Source organism: Mobula birostris, chromosome 6, assembly GCF_030028105.1.
Source record: "Mobula birostris isolate sMobBir1 chromosome 6, sMobBir1.hap1, whole genome shotgun sequence".
NCBI lineage: Eukaryota > Metazoa > Chordata > Chondrichthyes > Myliobatiformes > Myliobatidae > Mobula > Mobula birostris.
Genome location: NC_092375.1, coordinates 47886615 through 47914107, shown reverse-complemented (window position 1 = coordinate 47914107; position 27493 = coordinate 47886615). Strand labels below are relative to the sequence as shown.

Genomic DNA, 27493 nt, shown 5'->3' with positions numbered 1-27493 from the left:
GATGAATGGTGTCTGATTGGAGGCCACTTATAGAGGATTGGGATCCTGATTGATGCACTCTTCTGCCTTCTATAAACTAGATGATTAAAGTCTGTCACGAGCCTTGTGGCCCATCAGGCTGGTGTTTATGCTGGTTTGTGTGACGTGAAGCGACTGAGAGAACAAACCCCCCCCCCCTCCCCCCCCCCCGGACAGAACGCCACTCTATCGTGAGGCTAACCCCCAGCATTTTGCCGGTACCCATTCTCAGCTGGGTAGACTGGAGCAATGTGTGGTTAAGTGCCTTGCTCAAAGACACAACACGCTGCCTTGGCCGAGGCTCGAACCCACGACTGTCAGATCGTTAGTCCAATGCCCTAACCACTTGGCCACACGCCACATAATCCAGATGCATTAGGAATAAATATTTAACAGACTGTTCCTCAGGGTGGGTTGGGGGTGGAATGTGCTGGCCAATGAATTTGAAAATTGTTAACGTTATAACTATATTTTTCGGATGGAAAATACTGAAAAATGCTGCTGTCCTTCAGTTGTTGTTTAGACTTGTTTGTGCTTTCTGTATATGTTCAGTGTCCAAACATTAGAAGAAAAAATTTCCTTTGATACATAAGTTTTGTGGAGCTCTGAAACATTTATAGAAGCACTTAAGTAGGAGAAATTGTACTGCTGATTCATCAAATCAAAGTATAGAAATACAAGAATAATAGTTCAATTGCATTTATTTCAAATAATTGGAATACTTGTGGTGAATCAGACAAAAATTAAGTACTCTTTTATCTTGAATTTGATTTCCTTTGCTTTGAATTTGTTGTAATTTGTTAGAAATGTACTGTTATTTATATTGTTATATTCAGTGAACTGGTATACCGCCAATGATTTACCAGGCCTTCAGTAATAACTGAGTAAAGTTTTAAAAATTGCTGCTTTTTGGCATATTTAATAAATTTAATTGAACTTTTCCAGTTTTTGGAGCAGTTGCGTGCAAACAGGAAGAACCTGAATCAACTTCAACTTCAAATGCTGGAGCAGCTTGAGGGACAGTTTGCCTCAATGCGACAGCACCAGCATCAGGTAAGAGTACATGTTGCCTTTACTCAATAAGCATGGGACTGACGCTTTAATGCTCAAGCTGTGAAGTAAAGATGAAGGTATTCAAAAAGCTATTTTCAAAATTAGGATTATGACATGAATATTAACCTTCTGTTACAAACTGAATTGCTGATTTAAATGAAAATGAATTTTAAATCACTGAATTTTTCTTTCTTTCTTCTACTTGTAGTTATATTTAGTAACTATTTTTAAACAGAGGAGATTTGCCTTTCAAAACTTAACACTTACTTTCTTCAAAGTTGCTGGTGAACGCAGCAGGCCAGGCAGCATCTCTAGGAAGAGGTACAGTCGACGTTTCAGGCCGAGACCCTTCGTCAGGACTCTTCCTAGAGATGCTGCCTGGCCTGCTGCGTTCCCCAGTAACTGTGATGTGTGTTGCTTGAATTTCCAGCATCTGCAGAATTCCTGTTGTTTACTTACTTTCTTCACTTGATTGTGCCATTAAACAAGATTAGATTTCTGGCACCAAATTTGCGTGATTTTGAATCGTGGAACAAAAGTCTTTTCACAACTGGCAAGGAGTATTAATGAAAGTGGGTCATAAAATAAAGTAAGATCTTGCACAAAATGGCATAACTTTTGCTCTTATGTTTATAGTGTGACCAAATTTGTTTGGTTCTTGATTTTACAATGAGTTAGCCAAACAAAAACTGCATTTTCCTTAGAGAGGAATAGTTCCAGGCACCTACCTTTTGCTAACTGTTCACTGTTTTAAGTTATTCAGCAGCAAGAAGTTAGATCTTAATTATTATTGTGACATTAAAAACAATTGTTGCTTCCTTCAATTTTCTTTGATAGCTGCAGAACTCAGCCATTCAAATGAATTTACAGACTTAAGCAACTTGATTACATCTTGAGATTTAACAGTAGGAGTGGCTTTCAAAATCCTAAATATATTAATTTGATAGCTTGGTAAAATAATTTAATGAACAATGCAATTCACTTTTTGTTGTGAATTTCTGGTCTAATTTTGAAATGATTTACTTTGAAAAATTGTTTTGTTCAGATGAGACAGGCGACAGTTGCACAGGTACGGCCTGCGGGAATCCCTAATGGGCCAACGCTTGGATCATCACTGCCTACAAACTCTGTTTCTGGTCAGCAGCCTCATGTCACTCTAACCAGAGTGCCTGATCGCATTGTTCAGTCTGGAATCCGTCCTGCCCTTCCTGGACAACCAATGGCGAATGGACCATTTCCTGCTGAACCATCCAGGGGCCCAGTAACATGCAGCACTACGAGAATGCTGGGTAATACAGACACTATTTCTATAGGCAATAATCATATAACAGGAAGTGGAAGCAATGGAAATGTGCCTTACCTACAGCAAAACGCACTAACTCTACCTCAAAACCGCACAAACCTGACCAGCAGCACAGAGGAGCCGTGGAAAAACCAACTTGTTAACTCCACTCAGGTAAATAATTGCTTAAGGTATCTTGTTCTTAAATGACTTTTGACTTTCTTTATGTTTTGGCGTATTCCATTGAGCCCATTGGTTGTGGTTTAAACTGATATAATTGGTTTGTTATGTTGTCTGCAGTGACAATATTGAAGTGCTATCTACCCTTCCTAAGGTTATTATTTTTTGGAATTGTTACAGCACAGAAAGAGGACATGCAGCCTTTTTCTGTGCTCTTTGGCTGGATGTAGACAAATTCTGTAATCACATTTATAAACATAAAGTTAACATTTCAGAGCCAAGATCCTTGATCAGCTTTGATGAAGAGTGGCGGATCTGAAACTTGAAAGTCTGACAGCATCTGTGAAAAGAGAAGTAGTTAGAGTCAAGAGTCAAAGACAAAGTTCCCTGTATTTTTTTTTTACTGCTGCATGGTCCAATCGTTACTCCGAGCAGGACATTTTTACTCAGCCTGAAAACTGCGGGGCACATTATATAAGACAAAACTCCAGCTGCGCAGCAACAGAGACTGCGCAGAAATATTTCAGTTACTGCGCGGTGTGCACCCATATAGCTTAGAGGGAACAGTGATCAAGGAGTATTACAACATGGTTACAGGCCCTTTGGCCCAACAAGTTCATGCTGACTGTGGTACCCACACATCTGCTCCTAATTTCCGGCATTCTTTGCATATCCCTCCTTGCCCTGCCCCTGTATGTACTGAATCTATTCAAGTACTTCTTAACCAATGGCATTGTACCTGCCTCAATTTCTTCCTCTGGCAACTCATTTCGTGTACTTACCGTCCTCTGCTTGGAAACATTTGCCCACCAAGTCCCCTTTAACACCTCCTCCCTCACCAGAAAACACTGCTACATCCCATCTTACCTGTGCCTCATTGTTACGTACCCCGTAACGCGTTAAAAGAACCAGCAGAAATGGAACACACCTGGAGTCTGGTTTTGCTGTTAACTAATTCTATTTTATTAGTAACTACCGTAATAAAGTAACATAAAACTAGATAAATCAAACAGGTTAGTAGAGTTTATGCATATATAGGTGTGGAATTATAAAACTTGGTAACTTCTTCAAGCTTAGGTGGTAAGTGATACAGTCTTACGATGGTAGGTAAGAAAAGTTCAGTTCAGATGCACGGGTTAATTAATGCGAGATGTTTGTAATCCAAAGGCGAATGTTATGAGAAGGCAATTACGTCGCTATTCCACAGATTCCACGACAGCAATACAAGATAACGATAGTAGTAGGTTTTATCTCCGAAGTCGTTCCACTCCACACACGAAATATCACCGACAGTGATCTTCAACGAATATCCTTTCAACACAAGTGGTACCACATCCAAATTCAGCTACGGGACATCTCAAAGTGGTTGCCACAGGATACTCCAACAGAATCCATGTATGGATTATCACCAACGGTAGCTTATCACAAAGGGGACCCTCTTCAAGGGAACCACCACCCAGGCAAGGGTCAACACACCGGTAGGTTCCACAAGGTTACCCCAAACACACAACGTGATAGCCACTTATCCAGTTCCACAAAATATGAAATAACCCCAACAGTGATTTGCCACAGGGGTGTCTTTCTTCAGTGAACTACCACACCCAGACAAAGGGTAAACACACATGTGGTATTCACAAAGGTTTTCCCCTCACCAGAGAATCACTCCTGTGGATTAACTAAGTGACAGTCACACTTTCGTAGTCGAATGGAAACAAACTCACCCTCACAGGCTACTTAGAGAGTTTAAACAGTGATCTCTTTGTCACTAGGTTTCTTCTGTTTCAAACCTATCTCTCCTCTTTTCTCTCCTGCAAACTTGTTCCAGTTGCAGAAAACCTGTGAGAGTCATTTATCAGTACTCAGGATCGATCTCAACTCACCCCTTTTGGGCTACTGAAAGTTTAAACCAGCGACCGACTCACTGGTGTCTTCCATTGACCGAATCCATCTTGGCTCTAACTGTGTGTGTGTGTGTGTGTGTGTGTGTGTGTGTCCTTGTATATTCAAAACAAGCTGCAGAGAAACCGTAACATCGATTGTCCATTAAATAACCCCCCTCTCCCCCCCTCTCTCTCCCCCCCTCTCTCCCCCTCTCTCTCCCTCTCTCTCTCCCCCCCTCTCTCTCCCCCCCTCTCTCTCCCCCCCTCTCTCCCCCCTCTCTCCCCCCTCTCTCCCCCCTCTCTCCCCCCTCTCTCCCCCCTCTCTCCCCCCTCTCTCCCCCCTCTCTCCCCCCCTCTCTCCCCCCCTCTCTCCCCCCTCTCTCCCCCCTCTCTCCCCCCTCTCTCCCCCCTCTCTCCCCCCTCCTCTCCCCCCCTCTCTCCCCCCCTCTCCCCCCCTCTCCCCCCCTCTCCCCCCCCTCTCCCCCCCCCTCTCTCTCCCCCCCCCTCTCTCCCCCCCCTCTCTCTCCCCCCCTCTCTCTCCCCCCCCCTCTCTCCCCCCCCTCTCTCTCCCCCCCCTCTCTCTCCCCCCCCTCTCTCTCCCCCCCTCTCTCTCCCCCCCCCTCTCTCCCCCCCCCTCTCTCTCCCCCCCCTCTCTCTCCCCCCCCTCTCTCTCCCCCCCCTCTCTCTCCCCCCCCTCTCTCTCCCCCCCCTCTCTCTCCCCCCCCTCTCTCTCCCCCCCCTCTCTTCCCCCCTCCCCCCCCAAACAGTCAAAAGTCAGTTTCATTCTCCTGGTGTTTTAAAGTGACAATCCACGGAAAATCTGAACCCTAGGGGTACATAACACTCATAATTTTATAAATCTCTATAAGGTCATTCCTCATTATCCTACATTCAAAGGAATAAAGGCCTAGTCAACCACTCTATAATTCAAAGCCTCTCATCCTGACATCATTGTTGTCAATATTCTTTGTACTCTTTCCAGTTCAACCAAATCTTTCCTATACTGGGGTAACCAAACTGTATACAGTACAGAGTGCCACTCAACATACAACTGCAACAATGTCTCAGCTGTTATACTCAAAGCCCTGAATGGTTAAGGCCAGTGTGCCAAATGCTCTTTTCACCACCCTGTCTACCTTGGATTCCACTTTCAACAAACTATGCACTTGTATTCCTAGGTGTCTCTGTTCCATTTCATTTCCTAGTGACTTACCATTCATTGTATAAATCCTACACTGGTTTAACTTTCTGAATTTCACATCCTCCTGCTCTTTTGCTATAACCTCCCAAATTATTCTCCTAGAAGTGCCTTTCTGGTTTTATTTCGAAGGCACAGTTTGCATACGCATTATCCCTACTGGTAGTAAATTTGAGATTAAGACTACATTCAGCATGTGGAGTAAAACAATATTCTTTACCTGGTATATTTTCTGAAAAATTTTACAGTCATGTCCCTTGGTCCTAGAACCAGATGTCAATGAGAACAGTTTCTTTCTATTCACCTATCTGAAGCAATCATGATTTTCTATACCTTTATTAAATTTCTTCTTGACCTAGTTTTACCATATAAGTGAAATCCCTTAAACCATTGTAGTAATTTGCTTTAAAGTTTCTGCACCTGCATCAGGTGACTAGAATTGGATAACACACCAGAAAAAAATATATGGTAATGACATCTACAAGTTTCTCCTCGTATGACTTGCCTGTTAACTTATTGTAAAATCAGGTAGGAAGTGGGGAAAGACTCTGCCCTTTTGCACTGTAATTAATAGTAGGGGGTTCCTTTGAAAAGCCTGATGAATATGTTAGAGGCTGTGCTATGCGAGATTTGCCCTTTTAAAATTGCTAATCCTACATAGATAACATTGTAGAGCTGGGTTCACTACTCTACTCTTGTTCAGTGCCTATGTGGAGCCTCTCCTGAAGCTCTCTGCCTATTTGGTCATTCCTTAAAAGAAAATACTTTAATCAGACATTTAGTTATTTCTTCTAATAATATCTTGCATCACTCTGGCAGATTTTCTGGAGATATGAGCACTTTGTAGTGCTTTACTGATTTAAGTGTGTTATTGAAATGTAAATAGCTAACCATAAACACAAGAAATTCTGTTGACGTTGGAAATCCAAAGCAACATACACACAAGGCTGGAGGAACCCAGCAGGTCAGGTCAGGCGGCACCCATGGAAATGAATAAAAGGTTGATGTTTCAGGCCAAAACCCTTCTTCAGGGTCTTGGAATTTTTATTTCTGTGTGCATCAGTTCAGGCTGAAGGCATAACAACATATTCACTCTAATGTTTAAAAAAAAAAATTCTCTTCTCCCTTCTAATCTTTTAATCACTTAAGTCTGTATGCCATAGTTACTGATCAGTCTGGAAAAGGAACCTGCCCCTTCCAATTCACCCTCGAGCTATTATGGAATTAGAATCCAGTTATGAATCTAGAACATTAAAAAGAAATTACTATTCAGTAATAACAACAGCCATAAAACTATCAAATTATTCTAAATCCCATCTGCTGCACTGGGGAGAAAATTTGCCTCTATGTAACACCAGAGTTAATAACGTGGCTCTTAAATTTCCCATGAAATAGTTCAATTCATTCAATGAACAGTGAATGAAAGGAATGTTTTTTCTCTCCAGGCATGTATGCACAAACATATAGTGTCTGTAAAAATGCATTTTTCCTTGTTTTGTCACTTCTGATTTTTTGTTAAAACCTCTTTAATTGGCCTAAACGCTTCTTAACATTCTTATTGGTTTTGTATCAACTGTGAATCAGCTCTACAAATATCACCCTCATTGAAAGAATAGATGCACTTCTGAGAACCCCAGCCACACTTCCCACCTCTTTTAAATGTAATGAATTTGTTGCCATCTCTCAGCTGTTTATTTATTTGTTTGTTTGTTTGTTTGTTTATTTATTTATTTTTAATCCCTCTGTTTATATTGTTCCTTTCCCATGGTACCAAATGAGTCCCAATGAAGCACATGAAAGATACCTGATTGAATTACAGTACATCCAATAAGAGCACCAAAAAAGAACATTTGTATTAACTTTCCAATGTCTGCTCTTTCTTTTTCAGGGGCTGAACAAAGGTCAGAGTTCACATTCGGCAGGTCCTAATGGTGAACGACCTCTCTCTTCCACTGGGCATTCCCAGCATTTCCAGGCAGCTGGCACTGGTATTCAGAATCAGGTTGGACACCCTGCCATGCCTAGCAATTCACTAACGACACAGGGGGCTGCTCTCAATCACCTCTCCTCTTATACTGCTACCTCAGGTGAACAACAAGGCATTACCTTCACCAAAGAGAGCAAGCCTTCAGGAAATGCATCAATAGTGCCTGAAACAAACAGGCACTCTGGAGGGACACTTAACAGCACTGCCAGCGTAGAAGGACTTCCTAATCATGTCCATCAAGCGATAGCAAATGCTGTTTCAAGTCATGGAGAGTCCAAGTCACCAGGTGTACTTAGTTCAGACAATCCTCAGCTCTCGGCCTTGTTGATGGGGAAACCCAATAATAATGGGGGATCCGTGTCTTGTGATAAAATTAATAACATCCATCCAGCTGTTCACACAAAGACTGAAAATTCAATAGCCTCTTCACCATCTTCAGCTGTTTCTACTGCAACACCATCTCCTAAATCCACTGAACAAACTACTGCTCATAGTGTTACCAGCCTTAACAGCCCTCAACGTGGACTGGGTCATACTGTTAATGGAAAAGGTGTGGGGGAGGACTCTCAAAGCCCCTGTAAAATGGACCCACCAAAAACTTCTTTTAAACCTAGTCCTCAACTCGCGTCTTCAACCTCTGTGTCTATATACCCCAGTTCATCAGAAGTGTTAAAGGCATGCAGGTAATTTTGCTTTATTAAGAAGTTTTGATTTATTCTAAAATTCTGAAAGGAAATACAGGATACTAGTGTTCTACTCATTAATCTATAGATAGGTAAAATATCCAGTTGGTCAGAAAGGTGCTTTATTTTATAATAGAAACACGCACTGGAAACGCTTAAATGAAATCAACTGCATTTCCCTGAATTTAATTACAAAAATAACGTCACTATAACTGCATATTCAGACTTTTAAAGAAACTTTTGTGAGTAAGAGGATAATGAGAAGGATAACAGCTGTAAAGAAGAGCTGAATACATTGTGACAGTAGTCCAGGTTAATTAGGAAAATAGGTCACCCCTTTTTAAAAAATTAATACTTTTTCAGCAGTTTGCAAGTTACAATTGATTTACATCATTCTTACCAAAAATTATCTTCAGTAGTGCAGAGAAAGTTTATAAGGACTAGAATTCAGATTAAAAATATGGAATTGGGTACAACTTGGGGAACCTAAGTGCGCAATGTAATGATTTCTGTATGCACTGAAAATCTGATGGAAGAGAAATGCAAGCTACCAAGTCTCCAAAGTTAAAATTTGATGTAGAGCTCAGGTTGTTATGTTTGGTAAACAGACTGTATATCTGTCCTAAGGCACTTTTGGGAAATGTTTTTATATTTTCAGGTTTGTTTTACTTGGAATTTTAAGTGTCAAGGGTTTTGTACATTAGAAAAAAATGGCCTCCTAGTTAGTCTAAATATAAAGGCCATCTAACACAATCAAAATATATGTAGAGTACTTATTAAACTAAAACCTATAGATGGGAAAAAATTACCTTGATCAGTGTTGAAGGATAAGTATTTTGAAATAAATATGTAAAAAGTTTTTTGATCTAAAATCTAATCTCCAGCTTCACAGTTAATGGTAGGTTTACCTTTAAAATCATGCAGATCCTTATTCAGTTTCTAAACAAGAGAGCATAAATTTAAGGTCAAAGGGAAGCGGTTTGAAAGAGATCTGAGGGATAGTTGGTATCTAGATTGAGCTAAAAGAGATAATGGAGACAGGACCAATTTAAAAAAAAATTTAATAAGCATCTGGACAGGTAATTGAATGAGCAAGATGTAGACAGATGTGGAATTAGCATAGATAAGCATAGTGGTTTTCATATATACTGTGGCTGAAGGCCTGTTTCTAAACTGTACAACTATTGACTTGTGTTTCTATCAAACCATAAATTATATGCTTTATAAACAGAGTCAGCTTTAATATCATTAGCATATGTCATGAAGTTTGTTGTTTTGCAGCAGCAGTACAGTGCAATACATAATAAAAGTATCTATAAATTATAGCAAAAAATTAATGTATATAAATACCTGCATATGTGTTTGTGTGTGTATATATGTAAAGCAAAAAAAGTGAAGTAGTGTAACATGGATTCATTGTCAATTCAGAAATCTGATGAAGAGGGGAAGAAGCTGTTCTTAAAGTCCGTGTCTTCAGTTAGTTAGCAATACAAAGGGGGCATGTCCTGGGTGATGGGGGACCTTAATGATAGATGCCATCTTTGCGAGACGTTGCCTTTTGAAGATGTCTTGATGCTGGTGCTCATGATGGAGCTGGCTGTGTTTACAACTGTCTGCAGCTTTTTCCTGTCATGTGAAGTGGCTCCTCCATAACAGGCGATTGTGAAACTAGATAGTACGCTCTGGATAATACATCTGTAGAAATTTGTGTCGATTGGTGACATCAGATCTCAAACTTGCAATGAAATGTAGTTGCTATCATGCCGCCTTTGTGTAATGCTCTGGTTAAAATTTCTACTGTTATGCTGTGAGTTATTTTATTTTAGCAGTTTTTAGTGAAAGCTGTGTTTTCTGCTGGTAAGTGTGTTTTGGCTTTTGCTAAAGATAAGGAGTCATGCTATCCAATTTAGGAATGTTGTGGCAGCCAATAAGGATTGTAGGATGTAGAGAAGGTTTTAGAAAGCTGGGCGGGAAGAGATTTCTGAAGGACAGGAGTTTGGTTTGGCCTCCTTTTGGCGGGAACTGCAAAACAGGGCACAAGGTAAGACGAGCATGATGCCGATTGAAGGATAGTCCCCGTTGCAAAAAGTGCTTTGTGCAGATGAATGACTGCAAGGAGGAAGGGTCAATACTCCTGAGAGAGCCAGTTTGTTCAGAATGGTCTTCGTGGGAAGTTCGGGCTGTGGAGGTTGCTTTCACACAGACCATGGGTCCAGTGCGTGAGTAAAGCGATATCCATTGGTCTCGTCCGCTCAATGCGCCGGAGTCTGTCTTCACATGCTGGGATAGACATCTCCCTATCTCACCGAGAATTTGAGACCCGTCGGCTACCCTCATCTGGTTTAGTCAGCTTGTCGAGCCATTGCCTGGGGTGTGGCCACTGTTACATGTAAGCAGCTACGGGGAGCCACAGGTGAGAGCTGAGTGCCAGGCAGGGACCAAAGGTGGGCTAACCGCCTTGAAAAGGACACGACATGTTCCCCCACCAGAGGTGCTACCCATCCCTGACACCCCATGCACCCCAACGGTCCAGCGGTCAAGAAGGCGGTCTCTGCAAGTGTCGTGGAACGTGTAGAGCAGGACAAGACACAGAAGACGTCCTGGTCATCCACTGCGCCTAGTCCTATCTCCAGCTGTCTCGACTCTGCCTTGCCACTGGATCTAGTGGGAAGATGGGAATTGGGAAGAGAGAGTGACACAGACGCTGCGCAACTCTCCCTCACTTAAATCCAAATCATGTGCTGGACTCGACACCATCATAATGGTGTTGAGGTTCTCATCAACGTCGATGATGGACGAACAACAAAGCAATATACCCCCAACAGGAATAAGTTCTAACGTTTATGTGTGCATTGGACTGATTTAACTGTAATGGGCCCATTTTAATTTTTCTTTTTTCTGTAACTGTAAATTTGGTAAAGACACTTTCCTTATAACTTTATGCTGGTGTACAATCTGTCATTTCTGGGCTAATTATGTATGGGCAGTATTTACACAGCATTCACTCAAATTGAGGTTCCTTTAATCAGAGCATCCTGACATTCCTGTTTGACCGAACCCCAAATCATACCAACTCTAGATGTATATTGCTTATGAAAGACGTCCTTCACACCTCTGAGTCACGTGGCTGTTAGCAGAGTTAGCTTACGAGGCCCGGTGAGAGGGTTGCATTTGTAATTGAATCAGTCTGTTGGGTCCAGGATGGATTTTCAGAGATGTTGACACCCAGAGAATTGAAATTGCTCACACTTTCATTCCATTGTTGATCCCTCGATAAGGACTGGTGTGTGTTCCCTTGACTTCTCCTTCCTGAAGTCCACAATCATTTCCTTGGTCTTACTGATGTTGAGTGCGAGGTTGTTGTTGCGACACCAGTCATCCAGCTGATCTATCTTACTTCTGTAGGCCTCACCATCTGAAATTCTGCCAGTAATAGTTGTGCCATCATCAAACTTTTCTACAGAAGTTGTTTGCCTTCTGGGCAGTGTCTTCACAAGATGAGTGACCACAGCCATTATCAGTACTCTTCAGAGATTGTCTGCCTGGCATCAGTGGTCACATAAATGGCATTTGAGCTGTGCCACACAGTCATGGGTGCAGAGAGTGTAGAGCAGAGGGCTAAGCATGTATCCTTGAGGTGTGCCAGTGTTGTCTGCCGGCAAAAAGGTGATGTCTTTTCTGATCCGCACTGACTGTGGCCTCCCGATGATGAAGTCAAGGATCCAGTTACAGAGGCCCATGTCTTTTGGCTTGTTCATTAGTATTGCGGGTATGAAAGTTTTGCACACTGAACTTTAATCAATGAACAGTAGTCTGAGCTGATGTGCATCCACTTCTGTCTCTAACTTCAATCGGAATTGTTTTTTTGCTCTTAAAGTCGCCTTCTCTAGGTCATATCTGGACCATTATAGTTCTGGATCACTGGTCTTGAATGCCATAGACCTAGTCCTCAGCAGAATGTGAACCTCCTGGTTCATCCGTAGCTTTTGATTTGTCTATGTTCTTGGAGGCACCCGCTCATCTGTGTAAGTCTTGATGAAGTCGGTGACAACTGTGGCATATTCATTTAGATTCAAAGATAGATCCCTGAATATTATCCAGTCCACTGATTCAAAGCGGTCCTGCAAGCGCTCCTCCACCTCCCTTGACCATATGCTTTTGGTCCTCAGCAATGGCGCTATGGTCCTCAGTCTCTGCCTTTACAATGGAAGTAGAAGTACAACCAGGGACTAGGCTTTCCAAAGTGTGGGCATGAAAGGGCATTGTAAGTGTTCTTGGTGGTGATATAACAGTGGTCAAATGTGCTGGTTTCTCTGGTTCCACAAGTATTATGTTGGTGGTAGTTCGTCAGAGACTTCTTCAAGCTAGCCTGGTTGAGATCTCCTGCAATGACCTGGAAGTCTTCAGGGTGTGCTGTTTTGTGACTGTTGATCGCAGTGCTCAGCTCCTCCAGTGACTGCCTGATGTTGGCTGGGGGTGGAATATACACCTCTGGCAGGATAGTGGGCCATTTGTTAGAACGCATTCCACCCTTCACTTTGTGCATATATGAAAGTTATGGAAGCCTGCAGTAAGTTACTTGTGTTTGACAAATATCTTTACTTTGTTGGGGGGAGAAAATTCAAATGACATTTGCTTGGTTGGTAATAGCACATGGATGCACTTATGAATTTCAGTACGATTTTTAATCATGTAAAGTTTATATAGGGAAGTTCAGTTTTCATGTTGAGACATTCCTTCCTAGATCAATGTGGTTAAGATTGGTTATTGATTTGATTATTTGAATTTATCTCAGGCTTAGTTCATAAATCTAATGTTTGCTATCATTAAGTTAGATAGAATATGTTTTTGTTGGAGGAATGTGAACTGTGACATGTCATGCCTATGTGATTGTTATCAATATTCATAGTGTTGGTGTGACATGGATACTTGCTATACATTTGTGCTCAGAATTGTTCCAAAAATTTTACATTTCTCACCTCAAAAGGATAGGTCAATATGACGTTCAGCCTTCATCTTAGCAACAGACCTGTGTTTCTTCCAAATGTAAATATCGGTAGTACAAGAAAAACCCATATCTTCACATTCTTGTCTGTTTGGAAGTGATGCTACTTGAAGTTTGTATAACTTCAGACTGGATGTCTTTTAATCAACTTGGGATGAGATGATTTTGTGCAGTGTTTAGTTACTTCCATATTTCTCAATATTGGAACAATCTTAAGCACTTTAACAAGTAACTATTGATTAAATGATCTTTTAAGTTGCATGTGTTAACAGCTTTGGAATGTTATTTTTATTTCTGATTAATGAGTTCTTTAATTTACTGAGACTGTTATGCTATTGTGCGCAAGTTTTGTATGTTAATTAGGTATCAACGAAGTATATGAACAAATGTGTTAAATATGTTGTCTCTGCAAATTTTGGATAAGTGAGTTTGATCAATGTTTCCATTTATATCTTGTAATTTTGTTCTGTTTGGTCAACGCCATATCACACAATCAAAAGTCTTCTCGATGTCTGTATGTACTCAATTCAGCTTCCAGCTACGTGTACGAAGTGTAAAGGGGTTAACAAATAGAATGTGACAAATAATGCCTATTTTTCAGAAATCTGGGGAGAAATGGTTTATCTAATAGTAGCATTTTACTCGACAAGTGTCCACCACCTCGACCACTACCACCACCCTATCCACCACTGCCAAAGGACAAGCTAAACCCTCCTACACCTAGTATTTATGTAAGTAAAACATAAACAGACCAGTAAAATATTTATTTATATATTATTACATATAACAGTTAGTGTGAAGCCCAATTTTTATTATTAACACCTAATATAAAGTTTTTCTTTATGCAGTTAGAGAACAAGCGCGATGCTTTCTTTCCTCCACTTCATCAGTTCTGTACGAATCCAAACAACCCTGTTACTGTAATCCGTGGCCTTGCTGGGGCTCTCAAGCTAGGTAGGTATTACAATCTAAGTATAATAGAATAATAATTCTCATTTTAACCCCTTTCCTCTTTTCAGCATTAGTTGCTCTCTGCATATTTGTAGCTTACAATTTTATCAACTACCTCAAGTCTGAGCAAAAGTGAACTTCTATTGAAAAGTATTTTAGAATTTCTCCTTTAATTATGGATCTCGGGTATCAGAATGCGAGAGACAAGTGTGCAGGTATTGGATTCTAGAGCTAAAAAACAAGCTGCTGGATGAACTCTGGATCAGGCAGCATCTGTAGAGGAAGAGCAGTACTTGATTTTTACGGCCGTGACAGTGTATCAGGATGTCAGCTCCTGGTGCAAGGATTCAGCTTGTAGTATCAGCTTTCCCTTTTCCTCCACAAATGCTGCTTGACCTGCTGAATTCCTTCAGGTTGTTTTTAACCTCAAAATATTAACTCCTTATATTATTTTTTCTGAGCTAAACCTTTTTGCAGTTAGTGTGATGATCGTAGTTAAAGTTGCTATTTAAATTCTCATCGTTGTATTTCCTACTAGGCTGTCAGGTCGGTATCTTTTTTTGCAATTGTTTCACATTAACATACTTAAACTCTATGCAGTTACAGAAAAAGTTTGTGACCTCTTTGCAGTACCTGGTTTTCTGCATTAAGTACTTGTAAAGTGTGGTCTGATCTTCAGTCTAAGTCTCAGTAATAGACAAACGTAATCTTCCTAAACTAATAGTATATGAACAATTGTATTTCTTGCCACTACTGTGTACACCAATTAAACAATCACAGTCCAGGTTCAAAAAAAAAATGTGAATCTCTGGGGTAACATGCCTTCTACAAAAGCTATTTGGAGTCAGGTGTTCCAATCAATGAGATGGGATTGGAGGTGTGGGTTGTAGAGGTGCCCTGTTCTATTTTTAAAAAAAAGACACACAAAGTCAGGTTACTGACAGAGCCTGCGCTTCTCAAGAAAGATCTGTTTATGTGCACCATGCCTCGATCAAAACAACTTTCAGAGGACCTTAGAAGAAGAATTGTAGAGATGCATGAAGCTGGAAAAGGCTACAAAAGTGTTTCTAAAGATCTGAGTGTTCATCAGTCCACAGTAAGAGAAATTGTCTACAAATGGATGAAATTCAGTACTGTTGCTACTCTCCCTAGGAGTGGGCATCCTTCAAGAGCACAATGTGCAATGCTGAGGGTGGTGAAATAGAACCCAAGGGTAACAGTAAAAGAGCTGCAGAAATGTCTAGAACTTGCTGAGATTTCTGTTCATGTTCAAGAAAAACATTGAACTAGAATGGTGTTCATGGAAGGACCCCATGGAAGAAACCACTGCTCTCCAAAAAAACAAACAACATTGCTGCACATCTCAGATTTGCAAGAACACCAAAATGTTCCATCACACTTCTGGGACAATGTTCTGTGGCGAGGTGAGACAAAAGTTTAACCTTTTGGCAGAAATGCCACAGCGCTGTGGAGGAAAATGGGCACTGCACATCAACACCAAAACTTTGTCCCAACTGTGAAGCATGGTGGAAGGAGCATAATGGTTTAGGGCTACTTTGATGCCTGAGGGTCTTGACAGCTTGCAACCATTGAGGGAACAATGAATTCCAAATTGTATCAAGACATTTTACAGGAGAATGTCAGGGTAGCACTCTGTCACATAAAGCTTAATAGATGTTGCATGATGCAACAAGACAGTGAACCAAAACACGAATAAATCAATGACAATGTTTTTTTTAAAAAAGAGAACATTTGTGTTTTGGACTGGCCAAATCAGAGTCCAGACTTTAACCCAATTGAGATGTTGTGGCTTGACCTGAAGAGGGCTGCTCATGCAAGATATCCCAGAAATATTAATTAATTAAAACAGTTTTGTATGGAGAAATGGTCTAAAATGCATTCTTGCTGTTGTACAAATCTGATCAACAGCTACAGGAAACATTTGGTGGGGGTTATTGCTACTTAAAGGAGGTTCTACCAGTTATTAAATACAAGGGGTTACATAATTTTTCCAGTCTAGACTATGAGGGATTAAACAATGTGTTTAATAAAGGCATGAAAAATGGAATAATTTGTTATTGGTTTATGCAGATTGTATTTGTCTATTATTGTAACATCAGACCACATTTTGACTAATTAATGCAGAAAACCAGGTAATTGTAAAGGGTTTACAAACCTTTTCTTGTAAAATTGATCCTGAGGATGTATTATTGAAACTAAATAATTTGACTATATGACTGTCTCAGAGATTCCTTTAGTGCAATTGGTGCTGTAAGTGCTCTCTTGCAATGTAATTTGAGTTTCACCTCATTCATGTTCATGTAAGTAGAATACCATTAGTAAAAATTAACTCTTGTTTTCCAGTATAAGTTCACTTTTGTTGATGATATCCCATCTGTCTTACAACATGTCCTATGCACCAGGGAAATGTAATTTTAATCTTACATGGCCACTAAAAGTAGCAGCAATGAGCTTTAAAATAAATACTTTATACTTTTATACTTTATTGTCACCAAACAATTGATACTAGAGCATACAATCATCACAGCGATATTTGATTCTGCGCTTCGCACTGCCTGTAGTACAAATCGGTAGTAAATATTAAAAATTTAAATTATAAATCATTAGTGGAAAATAGAAAAGGTAAAGTAAGGTACTGCAAAAAGAACGAGAGGCAGGTCCAGATATTTGGAGAGTACGGCCCAGATCCGGGTCAGGATCCGTTCAGCAGTCTTATCACAGTTGGAAAGAAGCTGTTCCCAAATCTGGCCATACGAGTCTTCAAGCTCCTGAGCCTTCTGGAGGGAAGAGGGAAGGAAAATACTGCTCCAAAGTGTTAGTAGATTTATTGGTAGTTTGGAACAAGAATTATTTTAGCTATGTGAAACTGCCATTGCATAATCTTGATTTTGACATAAATTTGAGCTTGACTCACATCTGCTGGTGCATGCATACACAGCAACAGTCAAGATTTATCCATGACAAATCGGCTAGGGAAGAAATTTGTCTTGCTTTTGACTTTTAAAAGTTTTTACCTTATGAAGTCATTACCAGGTGAGAGGCAAAAGAAACCTAGAATATGTAAAACCAAGTGCCTTTCAACTAAAGAAAAAACATGAACTATTCCAGCACACACATTTCTTAAAGCACTTCATCAGCAGCAAGGTTAATGAATGGCCTTATGTATAGTAGATCAATTCAAATAACTCAAAGGGCATGTTCAAGCAATGTATAAATTGTAGAGATGGAAAAGTTTAAATATGGCAGTAAGTTCTCAATCTGTATCAACTATTTGATAATTCACCAAATAATAAGCCTTGTAATTGGAATTGGTTTATTTTTGTCACGTATACAGAGGTAGTGAAAATGTTGCCTGAGTATTGTTTTTATATATCTATCAAAACAAGCGATATTATATCTCCATTCCTTTTTTTATTTGGATCAAAAATCTGAAGAGTCCAAAGTAACTTTTCTCTCATGACGCTTGTAGGGATCAGTCTTTGGAGAAATTTTCATTGTGGTATTACAGGGTATTTGTTTTTTGAAGTTGCTATGATGATCTATCAGGGTAATGTTATTAATATTCGGAGTTCTGATGTAAAGCACTTGTGAACGATGTCAACAGTTTTGCTTAAGAGTCTGATAAATTTAAATAAGGAAAGTTGGAGTTGACCTCCCAATTTATATAAATTGATTAAAGGAAAATAAGTTCTTAGACTCTCCCTGCACTCTCACCTTCTAAAAAGAACTTAGCCCAATTCTCACTTCTCTATTGCTACTCTGTCACCTGCTGTTCTGAAATAATCGTTCTTTTTTTATAGTGAATTTTCAGTTTTGTGAAAATTCATCTTTCATCATTCTAGCAATAATTACTATGTACAAACTCAATTTTTAACCTTCCTTTTTAGACCTAGGTCTATTTTCCACCAAAACTTTGGTAGAAGCAAATAATGACCATTTAGTGGAAGTGCGAACACAACTGTTACAGCCAGCAGATGAAAACTGGGACTCCACTGGAACGAAGAAGATTTGGCGCTGTGAGAGTAGTAGATCACACACCACCATTGCCAAATATGCACAATACCAGGCCTCATCATTCCAGGAATCATTGCGGGTTAGTCTTCCACTGGCAGAGACTTGAGTTTAACTCATAGCAAAATGAAATGTATTTTATGTTGGTCAGATTTTATTCCTTTAAAATTGGTTTAAAAAACTAATGATCAGAAATACAAAATCAGTTTGCTCTTTTCTCAGTTTCTATTAGATTCTATCCTTCGTTTGTGTTTTAATGACCAAAAATCCTATTCTGATTCTTTTCTGGAAGTGTAACATCTATATGTGATTTCAGAAGCTTCGATCTCATTCTAGGTGTAGTGAAATAACAATATCCAATTAAAGATTGCTGAAATGCAGTAAAAATCCAAAATCTTTAAATGAGGTTTTTTTGCTGAAGAGTATTTTCACAAACCCTCTGTAGTTGTTCAATGTGAATGTCCTAATTGATAAAATTGGAAGCTGAGATGTTTTCAGAAGGTACAGGTATATCAGTTTGTAATTCACAGTCCTTTACTTGCAGGAAGAAAATGAAAAAAGAAATAGCCATCACAAAGACCAATCGGATAGTGAATCCACATCTTCTGATAAGTAAGTTTTTCGATTGAAATATCAAAAGTTTAAGAAATAAGCATTTTAATAACACTGACATTGGTTACTTTTCATTTTTTTTTAAAAACAGTGGTAGCAAAAAGAGGAGAGGTCCATTTAAAACCATTAAATTTGGGACCAACATTGATTTGTCAGATGAGAAAAAGTAAGTCTTTGCCTTTTTTGTGTGACTCTAAAAAATGTTGAATAATAAAAAAAATGACATTTGATGTCTAGCTATGTTAATGATGTTTATAATTGTAATACATGATACCAGAAGAGTATTACTGGAAAAGGACCACCTGTATTTATTTAGCTGTGTTTGTGAATACTCAAATCGTACATCAGGAGCAAAAGTTTCAAGAGGTAGCACTTTAAAGTGTTTGTGTAATGTTTACGGTAGCTACAGAGAGATTGGCAATACTCAGGTTGGTGGACTTTTATCAGAAATGACAAGTTTTAAAAAAGGATTATTTTAGGTTGTAAAGAAATGACAGTTGTAGGGGAGAACAAGGGAAATGTATATGATAGTGTGTAAATCAAGATAATCCAGATATCATAAATGCCTTTGCTACCATCTGAGGTCAGTTGGTCAATCCTTGCTAATTATATCAGAGGTAGATAAAATTACAGGATGTAGATTTAGGCTAAGAGGGGAGCGATTAAGCGGGGAATGCTTTTTTCACTCAGAGTGGCAAGTACCTGGAATACACTACTTATGAAAGTGATATTCTGGATACTTAGGGGAGTGCAAATAACATCACTGAATAAACAAATGGCATAGGCAGCAGCTAATTTCCAGTGATGTTGTTAGAATTATCTTGGACCAGATAACAAAAACTGTAAGCAGTTGGAAATAACTGTAGTCTTGATTTAGCTTTCTGTTGATTTAGCTCTCTGTTCCATATGGAACTGTGGCCATTTTTCACTGTAGCTGCAGTGAGTTTCCGAACATCTTTGTCAATACTAATGTCCAAAATTTGATTTGGAGTAAAGCAACCAGTTTCCCGCAGAAACTGAAATTCCCTAGCTCTTGTTCTGGAAAAAATTGCAATTGAATGTGGTACAGGAATTGCAGCTCTGTTCATTTGACTAGGAATTATAGAATGCATGGTAGAAAAGAACACGTTATTTTAATTTAATTGTTTGCTTTTGGTTGAATACTTGTACGTATTTTGAAATATTATAGGTTCATGATTTTTAATTTTTACATTATTGATTCTGGATACTAGAAACATGTAGGAATATATAAATTTGGAACAGGAGTAGGCCACTTGCTGATCTGATTGTAAACTCAGGTTAGCAATCTTACCTATACCCAGCAATCTTCCACTCCCTTCTCAAGAACCTCCCTCTTCTTCCACTGCAGCTTCAGGAACAGGTCCAACGATACAATATTTTCTGCGAGAAATATCTTAAATGGGGAATGCCTTATCTTTAAACCCATTAAGATCTCTGCATTGAAAAATCTAGACTACATCTCCCTGACCTTTTAACATAGCCTTAGACAAGGATAGGAACAGATAGTATGAGATGGCTAATTGGGGGTGGCTAATTATGATGCTATTAGGCAGGAACTTAGGGAGTGTAAGCTGGAAACAGATGTTACAGTAAATGTCAGAATGTTATTGTAAATGAAAATTTTACTGCAGATATTGGAAACCAAATTAAAAGGAAAGGCACACCGGCAATGTGGAGGTTGTTTAGGGAGCACTTGCATTGATGTTCTAGTTAGGTTTGTCCCAATGAGATTGGGAAAGGATGGTGGGGTGACATGAGATGGTACATGTAGTCAAGAGGAAGAAAGAAACGGCTTAAAGCTTAGGAAGTGAAGATCAGACAGGGCTCTTGCAAGTTATAAGGTAGCTGGGAATGAGCTTAAGGATCTTAGGAAAGCTAGATGTGGACAAGAGAGAGCCTTGGTGAGTAGGATTAAAGAACATTCCAAGGCATTGTACACATACACCTCCGCTTGAAAGTTTTCATGTTTTATTGTTTTACAACACTGAGTCACAGTGGATTTAATTTGGCTTTTTTTGACACTGATCAGAAAAGTCTTTTGTGTCATCGTGAAAGCAATTTTCTACAAATTGATCTAAATTAATTACAGTTATTAAACACTAAATAATTGAATGCATAATTACTCACCCCCTTCAAGTCAGTATTTAGTAGATATGCCTTTGGCAGCAATTACTGCCTTGACTATGTGTGGTTAGGTCTCTTATCAGCTTTGCACGTCTGGACAATGCAGTTTTTCCCTATTCTTCTTTACAAAAATGCTCAAGCTGTGTCAGAATGCATGGGGATCATGAGTGAACATGAGGATTCCTATGTTCTTTGCTTTATGCTTGGGGTAATTGTCTTGCTGGAAAACGAATCTTCTTACAAGTCACAGTTCTCTTGCAGACTGCATTAGGTTTTCCTCCAGGATTTCACTGTATTTTTAAACGCAAACAACAGGAATTCTGCAGATGCTGGAAATTCAAGCAACACACATAAAAGTTGCTGGTGAACGCAGCAGGCCAGGCAGCATCTCTGGGAAGAGGTGCAGTCGATGTTTCAGGCCGAGACCCTTCGTCAGGACTAACTGAAGGAAGAATGAGTAAGGGATTTGAAAGTGGGAGGGGGAGGGGGAGATCCAAAATGATAGGAGAAGACAGGAGGGGGAGGCATGGAGCCAAGAGCTGGACAGGTGATAGGCAAAAGGGATACGAGAGGATCATGGGACAGGAGGTCCGGGAAGAAAGACGGGGGTGGGGGGGGACCCAGAGGATGGGCAAGAGGTATATTCAGAGGGACAGAGGGAGAAAAAGGAGAGTGAGAGAAAATGTGTGTATAAAAATAAATAACAGATGGGGTACGAGGGGGAGGTGGGGCATTAGCGGAAGTTAGAGAAGTCGATGTTCATGCCATCAGGTTGGAGGCTACCCAGACGGAATATAAGGTGTTGTTCCTCCAACCTGAGTGTGGCTTCATCTTTACAGTAGAGGAGGCCGTGGATAGACATGTCAGAATGGGATGGGGATGTGGAATTAAAATGTGTGGCCACTGGGAGATCCTGCTTTCTCTGGCGAACAGAGCGTAGATGTTCAGCAAAGTGGTCTCCCAGTCTGTGTTGGGTCTCGCCAATATATAAAAGGCCACATCGGGAGCACCGGACGCACCGGAACATCTACGCTCTGTCCGCCAGAAAAAGCAGGATCTCCCAGTGGCCACACATTTTAATTCCACATCCCATTCCCATTCTGACATGTCTATCCACGGCCTCCTCTACTGTAAAGATGAAGCCACACTCCGGTTGGAGGAACAACACCTTATATTCCGTCTGGGTAGCCTCCAACCTGATGGCATGAACATCGACTTCTCTAACTTCCGCTAATGCCCCACCTCCCCCTCGTACCCCATCTGTTACTTATTTTTATACATGCATTCTTTCTCTCACTCTCCTTTTTCTCCCTCTGTCCCTCTGAATATACCCCTTGCCCATCCTCTGGGTCCCCCCCGCCGTCTTTCTTCCCGGACCCATGATCCCCTCGTATCCCTTTTGCCTATCACCTGTCCAGCTCTTGGCTCCATGCCTCCCCCTCCTGTCTTCTCCTATCATTTTGGATCTCCCCCTCCCCCTCCAACTTTCAAATCCCTTACTCACTCTTCCTTCAGTTAGTCCTGACGAAGGGTCACGGCCTGAAACATCGACTGCACCTCTTCCTAGAGATGCTGCCTGGTCTGCTGCATTCACCAGCAACTTTGATGTGTGTTGCTTTCACTGTATTTTGCTGTATTTTCATAGAATAGTATAGCACAGTACAGGCCCTTCAGCCCACAATGTTGTGCCGACCCTCAAACCCTGCGTCCTGTATAAGCCCCCACCTTAAATTCCACCATATACCTGTCTAGTAGTCTCTTAAACTTCACTAGTGTATCTGCCTCCACCACTGACTCAGGCAGTGCATTCCACACACCAACCACTCTGAGTAAAAAACCTTTCTCTAATATCCCCCTTGAACTTCCCACCCCTTACCTTAAAGCTATGTCCTCTTGTATTGAGCAGTGGTGCCCTGGGGAAGAGGTGCTGGCTATCCACTCTACCTATTCCTGTTATTGTACACCTCCATCATGTCTCCTCTCATCCTCCTTCTCTCCAAAGAGTAAAGCCCTAGCTCCCTTAATCTCTGATCATAATGCATACTCTCTAAACCAGGCAGCATCCTGGTAAATCTTGTCTGAACCCTTTCCAATGCTTCCACAACCTTCCTATAGTGAGGCGACCAGAACTGGACACAGTACTCCAAGTGTGGCCTAACCAGAGTTTTATAGAGCTGCATCATTACATCGCCACTCTTAAACTCTATCCCTCGACTTATGAAAGCTAACACCCCATAAGCTTTCTTAACTACCCTATCCACCTGTGAGGCAACTTTCAAGGATCTGTGGACATGTACCCCCTACATCCCTTTGCTCCTCCACACTGCCAAGTATCTTGCCATTTACTTTGTACTTTGCCTTGGAGTTCGTCCTTCCAAAGTGTACCACCTCACACTTCTCAGGGTTGAACTCCATCTGCCACTTCTCAGCCCACTTCTGCATCCTATCAACGTCTCTCTGCAATCTTCGACAATCCTCTACACTATCTACAACACCACCAACCTTTGTGTTGTCTGCAAACTTTACAACCCACCCTACTACCCCCACATCCAGGTCGTTAATAAAAATCATGAAAAGTAGAGGTCCCAGAACAGATCCTTGTGGGACAGCACTAGTCACAATCCTCCAATCTTCATGTACTCCCTCCATCACGACCCTCTGCCTTCTGCAGGCAAGCCAATTCTGAATCCACCTGGCCAAACTTCCCTGGATCCCATGCCTTCTGACTTTCTGAATAAGCCTGCCATGTGGAACCTTGTCAAATGCCTTACTAAAATCCATATAGATCACATCCACTGCACTACCCTCATCTATATGCCTGGTCACCACCTCAAAGAACTCTTATCAGGCTTGCTAGACACGATCTGCCCTTCACAAAGCCACACTGACTGTCCCTGATCAGACCATGATTCTCTAAATGCCAATAGATCCTATCCCTAAGAATCTTTTCCAGCAGTTTTCCCACCACAGACGTAAGGCTCACTGGTCTATAATTTCCCGGACTATCCCTACTACCTTTTTTGAATAAGGGGACAACATTCGCCTCCCTCCAATCCTCCGGTACCATTCCCGTGGACAACGAGGACATAAAGATCCTAGCCAGAGGCTCAGCAATCTCTTCTCTCGCCTCGTGGAGCAGCATGGGGAATATTCCGTCAGGCCCCGGGGACTTATCCCTCCTAATGTATTTTAACAACTCCAACACCTCCTCTCCCTTAATATCAACATGCTCCAGAGCGTCAACCTCGTTCATATTGTCCTCACCATCATCAACTTCCCTCTCATTGGCGAATACCGAAGAGAAGTATTCATTGAGGACCTCGCTCACTTTCACAGCCTCCAGGCACATCTTCTCACCTTTATCTCTAATCGGTCCTACCTTCACTCCTGTCATCCTTTTTTTCTTCAGATAATTGAAGAATGCCTTGGGGTTTTCCTTTACCCTACTCGCCAAGGCCTTCTCATCCCCCCTTCTTGCTCTTCTCAGCCCCTTCTTAAGCTCCTTTCTTGTTTCCTCATATTCCTCAATAGACCCATCTGGTCCCTGCATCTTCATGTATGCTGCCTTCTTTCACCTGACTAGATTTTCCACCTCACTTGTCACCCATGGCTCCTTCACCCTACCATGCTTTATCTTCCTCACCGGGACAAATTTATCCCTAACATCCTGCAAGAGATCTCTAAACATCGACCACATGTCCATAGTACATTCCCTGCCAAAATATCATCCCAATTCACACCCACAAGTTCTAGCCTTATAGCCTCATAACTTGCCCTTCCCCAATTAAAAATTTTCCCGTCCTCTCTGATTCTGTCCTTTTCCATGATAATGCTAAAGGCCAGGGAGTGGTGGTCACTGTCCCCCAGATGCTCACCCACTGAGAGATCTGTGACCTGACCTGGTTCATTACCTAGTACTAGATTTAGTATGGCATTCCCCCTGGTCGGCCTGTCCACATGCTGCGACAGGAATCCATCCTGGACACATTTAACAAACTCTGCCCCATCTAAACCCTTGGAACTAATCAGGTGCCAATCAATATTAGGGAAGTTAAAGTCACCCATGATAACAACCCTGTTATTTTTGCACCTTTCCAAAATCGGCCTCCCAATCTGCTCCTCTGTATCTCTGCTGCTACCAGGGGGCCTATAGAATACCCCCAGCAGAGTAACTGCTCCCTTTCTGTTCCTGACTTCCACCCATGCTGACTCAAAAGAGGTTCCTGCTACATTACTCACCCTTTCTGTAGCTGTAATAGTATCCCTGACCAGTAATGCCACCCCTCCTCCCCTTTTTCCCCCTGTCTATTTCTTTTAAAGCACTGAAATCCAGGAATATTGAGAATCCATTCCTGCCCTGGTGCCAGCCAAGTCTCTGTAATGGCCACTACATCATACTTCCATGTATGTATCCAGGCTCTCAGTTCATCACCTTTGTTCTGATGCTTCTTGCATTGAAGTACACACATTTCAGTCCTTCTACCTTACTGTCTTTACACCGTTTATTTGGCTTCTCTTTCCTCAAAGCCTCTCTGTATGTTAGATCTGGCTTTACTCCATGCACTTTTCACTGCTCCCTCGCTCTGGGTCCCATCCCCCTTGCAAATTAGTTTAAACCCTCCCGAACCATGCTAGCAAACCTACCTGCAAGGATATTGCCCCCCCCTCGAGCTCAGGTGCAACCCATCCAATCTGTACAGGTCCCATCTTCCCCAGAAGAGATCCCAATGATCCAAAAATTTAAAACCCTGCTCCCTGCACCAACTCCTCAGCCATGCATTCAACTGTCATCTCCTCCAATTCTTACCATCACTGTCATGTAGCATTGGCAGCAATCCTGAGAACGCCACCCTTAGGTCCTGTTCTTCAGCCTTCTGCCTAGTTCCCGAAACTCACACTTCAGGACCTCATCCCTCTTCCTGCCTATGTCATTGGTCCCAACATGTATCACAACTTCTGGTTGCTTTCCCTCTCGTACCAGGGTGTCGTGCACTCGGTCAGAGACATCCCGGACCCTGGCACCCGGGAGGCAACAAACCATGCAGGTGTCCTTCTCATGTCCACAAAATCTCCTGTCTGCTCCCCGACTATAGAGTCTCCAATGACGACAGCTCTCCTCTTCTCCGTCCCACCCTTCTGCACCACCGGGTCAGACTCAGTATTTGTTTTGCCACCTACCTCCACAAGCCTTCCAGGGCCTGCTGCAGTGAAGCATCCCCACTGTATGATGCAGCCACCACCAGGAGGTAGGGATGGTGTATTTTTGCTTACACCAAACATAGCATTTAGTCTGATGGCCAAAACACTCAATTTTGGTTTCATGAGAACGTAGTACTTTCTTTCAGCTGACTTCAGTGCTCCACATGCCCTCGACAAACTGGCTGAAATTTCATGTGAGTTTTTTTTTCAACAGTGGCTTTTTCTTTGCTGCTCTCCCATAAAGCTGCTGGGCAACAGTTGTTGTATGTGCAGTCTCTTCCCATCTCAGCCACTGAAGCTTGTAACTCCACCAGAGTTGTCATAGGTCTCTTGGTGCCCTGCCTCCCTAGTCCTCTTCTTGCACGGTCACTCAGTTTTTGAGGAAACCCTGCTTTAGTCAGGTTTACAGCTGTGCCATATTCTTTCCATTTCTTGATGATTGACTTAACTGTACTCCAAGGGATATTCAGTGACTTGGAAATTTTCTTGTATCCGTCTCCTGTCTTGTGCTTTTCAATAACTTTTTCACGGAGTTGCTTGGAGTGTTCTTTTATCTTCATGATGTAGTTTTTGCCAGGATACTGACTCACCAGCAGTTGGACCTTCCAGATACAGGTGTATTTTTACTACAATCAATTGAAACACCTTCAATGCACACAGATGATCTTAATTTAACTAATTATGTGACTTCTAAAATCATTTGGCTGCATCAGTGATGATTTGGTGTGCGATATTAGAGGAGGTAGATACTTATTCAGTCAATTATCTTGTGTTTTATATTTGTAATTAATTTAGATCACCTTGTAGAAATTTATTTTCACTTTGACAGAAAGGAGTCTTTTTCTGCTGATCAGTCAAAAAAGCCAAGTTAAATCCACTGTGATTTAATGTTGTAAAACAATAAAACACAAAAACTTCCGGGGGGTGGGGGTGAATATGTTTTATAGGCACTGTATGTGAAGAGCAGGAGGATGTCTAGACTGAGGGTAGGACTGATCAGGGATAAAAAAAAAAAAAAAAAACAATTCCCATGACTCTGAATTTGATAAATGCTGGGAGTTGAAGGCAACAAAATTTTAGGGGAATAATTTTGGAAAGGTTCACACTGAGGAGACCAGATCAAAACTAGTTTTTGTTTATTGCAAAAACACCATTTTTTTTTTCCTGTGCTGTCTTTAAGCTAGGACATTGGATAATGCTCAATACCCAATATTTATCATCCAGCTAACATTATATTATTTAATAAAGATTGCAAGTCATTATATTTC

General features: G+C 41.1%; 1 protein-coding gene across 5 annotated transcripts in view; it reads left to right on the top strand.

The window, feature by feature from the left end:
- The window catches only part of kdm6a (lysine (K)-specific demethylase 6A), a 252209-nt gene that overhangs the window by 206437 nt on the left and 18279 nt on the right, over window positions 1-27493 (top strand). For all 5 annotated transcript variants that reach the window (XM_072260435.1, XM_072260433.1, XM_072260436.1 and 2 more), the window contains 8 exons: window positions 964-1071; window positions 2117-2527; window positions 7500-8281; window positions 13888-14017; window positions 14135-14240; window positions 18146-18351; window positions 18814-18881; window positions 18973-19047. In XM_072260435.1, the coding sequence (XP_072116536.1) occupies window positions 964-1071; window positions 2117-2527; window positions 7500-8281; window positions 13888-14017; window positions 14135-14240; window positions 18146-18351; window positions 18814-18881; window positions 18973-19047 (1886 nt within the window). The remainder of the gene's footprint in view (window positions 1-963; window positions 1072-2116; window positions 2528-7499; window positions 8282-13887; window positions 14018-14134; window positions 14241-18145; window positions 18352-18813; window positions 18882-18972; window positions 19048-27493) is intronic.